Source organism: Mus musculus, chromosome 7 (assembly GCF_000001635.26).
Source record: "Mus musculus strain C57BL/6J chromosome 7, GRCm38.p6 C57BL/6J".
Classification (NCBI taxonomy): domain Eukaryota; kingdom Metazoa; phylum Chordata; class Mammalia; order Rodentia; family Muridae; genus Mus; species Mus musculus.
This window is the reverse complement of record NC_000073.6, coordinates 141,701,603-141,704,611: the sequence shown is the minus strand read 5'-3', so window position 1 is coordinate 141,704,611 and position 3,009 is coordinate 141,701,603. Positions and strand designations below refer to the sequence as shown.

Below are 3,009 nucleotides of genomic sequence, written 5' to 3'. Positions count from 1 at the left end.
TTGGTGAAGTAGTTGGTGAAATTGTTGAAGTTATAGAGGAGGTTGTTGGTAAAGTAGCAGATGAAGTCACTGGGGAAGATGTAGGTAAGGTGGTTGGTGAAGACGTAGGTGGAGTGGTAGACAAGGTTGTTGTTGAAGTTGTAGGTGAGATAGTTGAAGGAGTACAGTATTCCATTGGATAGCAACAGTTGACTCGTATCTCATAATCATAACAAAGTTCAAATTCCCCAATTCCATACTGGTCCTCATTATTGCAAATGAGTCCCGTTGAGACATTACACTGTACCTTCTGGCCCAGTTCTTCCCAGCTGAGTTTGGGATCTGTGGCTGCCCTGCACTCAATGTCCTCAGGAGCACTACAGACATGTGTAAAGGTCTCTCGATCACCACCATTTTCTTTGGTAGGATGATATTTGTTGATCCAGTCAGACCAAAAGCAGCAAGGTACTAGGGAAACAAAATTTACATACAGGTCATTAGTGCTGGGTGATTCAGAGTCCTCAGTGACCTCACAGGCCCCACATGCACATCTGTCCACATTCTCAACATCACCAATGACCAAGTTGTATTAACCCAGTCAGAGTTCAGAATAGATCCATTCCCACCTTTTTTGCAGCTGAAAGACTGAAGCTCAGAGGGGAGACACCCAGAACTGTGTCTATGTGGAACATACCCTAATCTCAGAGCCCCGGCTCAGTACCCCTTCCTTGTCAATGCTGAATCTTTGTGAGAGGAAAAAAAGACTAACAAGAGAGCCATCCTTGAGGAAGAGTGTGAAAAGGACTTTGTCTATTCCTGACCAAGAACACGATCATCCACATAGGTCAGGTCCCACCTCTGTGTCTACGGAATTGGCAGACAGTGAATAAATACACCTGTGTTTCTAAAGCAGCTAAGTGCAGCCTGTGCTCACATCTGCTTCCAAAGGAAGCCCAGGAGTCATTTTGAAAGATTTTCTCTTCTTGACCCTACTTATCATGGGAAAGCATTGTCAATGTCACTTACTAGGAGTTCTTGATGGAACTTCAATCAAGGGAAAAGGAGGAGGATATTACTGCATAATTTAAGTTTTGGGGATTTCGGGGGTTGGATTTTGGGGGGCATGGTCTTGTTATGTAGCCCTAGTCAACCTGGAATTCTCTAAATAGACCTCAAATTTATGACAATCATCCTGCTTCCACCTCCCAAGTGCTGGTTGTAAGTGTGCACCACCATGCTCATACTACATTGTATGTGTGTGTGCATCTCTGTGTGTACATGTTTCTGTATGTACAGAAGTAAATGTGCATGCACATGTTTATATGTGAGCATAAAGACTAGAGAATTATCTCCAGTGTCATCCTCAAGAATGCCTTGACCTTCCAGACAAGGTCTCCCATTGGCTTAGAACTTGCCAATTAAGTCATATTGGCTTACCAGTGAGCCCCAAGAATCCTGCTGTCTCCATGTCCCTGACAGTAGGATTGCAAATGTGTCCTCCCCCATTCCCGACATTTAACATGAGCTCTGGGGATCAAACCCATGTCCCCATGCTTGTGAAGCAAGTGCTCTGCCAACTGACCAAGCTCAGCTCAGGTCCTTAAATTCGCAGGTGTTCTCCCCTGTCGTACCCCTGACTGCTCACTCATCATGGATATGGTTTGTACTGGAGCAAATCCAGAGGAATGCATGCCCCCTGCCTTCAAAGAAATGTCAATACCACCTAAATTCGCAATTTATTTGCAAAACAAAGCCCGTATACTCAGAACTGGCTCCAGCCCCAAGAGTGGCTCTCTATGCTGGATTCTCAAGAAGACAAAAGCCCCAGAAAAACCCTCACCTTGCTCAGTGGTCATCGTGACTGTAGTGGTGGTAATGGTGGTAGAGATGGGGGTGGTGGAGATGGGAGTAGAGATTGTGGTGAAGCTTGTTGTGGTGGAAGGGATTGCCGTGGAGGATCCACAAATATTGAAGTGTTGCCCCACTGTTCCATTGGGGCCGCAGAACTCCCAGTAGCAGAAGATACCATCCTGGGTCATGTTAAGAATCTTCCCTGCACAAGGGTTATAGGGCCATTATCCCAACAGGAAAGACGCACTTTCAAGGCTTTCCCAATTTATCACATGTGAGGGAAGACTGGAGATACATCCTAGCAGGACTACACATCCAGAAGCTCTCATTTTGAAGGAGCCTCTTTGGCTCCCAGAGTTGATGAGCCCAAAACCTGGAAACACACTAGAAATTCCCTTTGGGAACCATTCACATTAGAGAAAGGGTACAAGGATGTATAGTACGAGTCCCTCAGGCTTGCTGTATAGCTCAGCAAGTTGAAGCTGGAAAGAACCTGGGCAACAAAGACACAGAGCCCAGGAGGAAAACAATCCCCACTAGAGGCCAGGTCCCATAGGTACAAGAACAGCACAGCCCACAGGCTTCCTGGATTAGGACCTCTAACCTTCTACCTCCAGGACCCCAGCAGAGGGCAGCTTACCTTCATCTGGATGGCATTCGATTTTTGACGTGTTGGTGCATGTACTGCAAAGCAAGTATAGATGCTATAGGTCCTCCCCATACCCTCCCTGCTCACAGACACCACATGCCCATCTCCCCGTGCTATAGCCCAAAGCCTGAGTACTGCCCCAAATACAAACTACAAAGGAACCCACCCATTGGGTTCTAAATGTGGCCAGTTAGATGAGATCAAGCAAGCTAAGAAGAAGCTGGGCCAAGAGGATAGAGCGAGGTCTAAAGGCCTCCATATCCCCCAAGGACAAGAACCAGCATCTCTATACTCTAGCTCCTATGACCATGTGTGTACGTGTGTGATTGGGTGTGCAACTATGTGTGGCTGTGTCCGTGTAAGTATGCACATTGAATGGAAAAAGTATGTATGTGAGTGTGGCTATGACCCATGTGTGTTGCTTGCATGTGCATATGCACCTAACTAAAGTGACCTCATTTCCATGTGTATGAACATAGTATATTCATAGCATGTGCGTGTGCGCGCGCGTGCGTGTGTGTGTGTGTGTG

General features: G+C 46.5%; 1 protein-coding gene across 1 annotated transcript in view; it reads right to left on the bottom strand.

Moving 5' to 3' along the window:
• Positions 1-3,009, bottom strand: part of Muc2 (mucin 2) — a gene marked incomplete in the record, with an annotated part of 64,352 nt that overhangs the window by 50,080 nt on the left and 11,263 nt on the right. Inside the window, 3 exon segments of the mRNA NM_023566.4 lie at positions 2-447; positions 1,820-2,032; positions 2,471-2,515. Of these exon segments, the coding sequence (NP_076055.4) occupies positions 2-447; positions 1,820-2,032; positions 2,471-2,515 (704 nt within the window).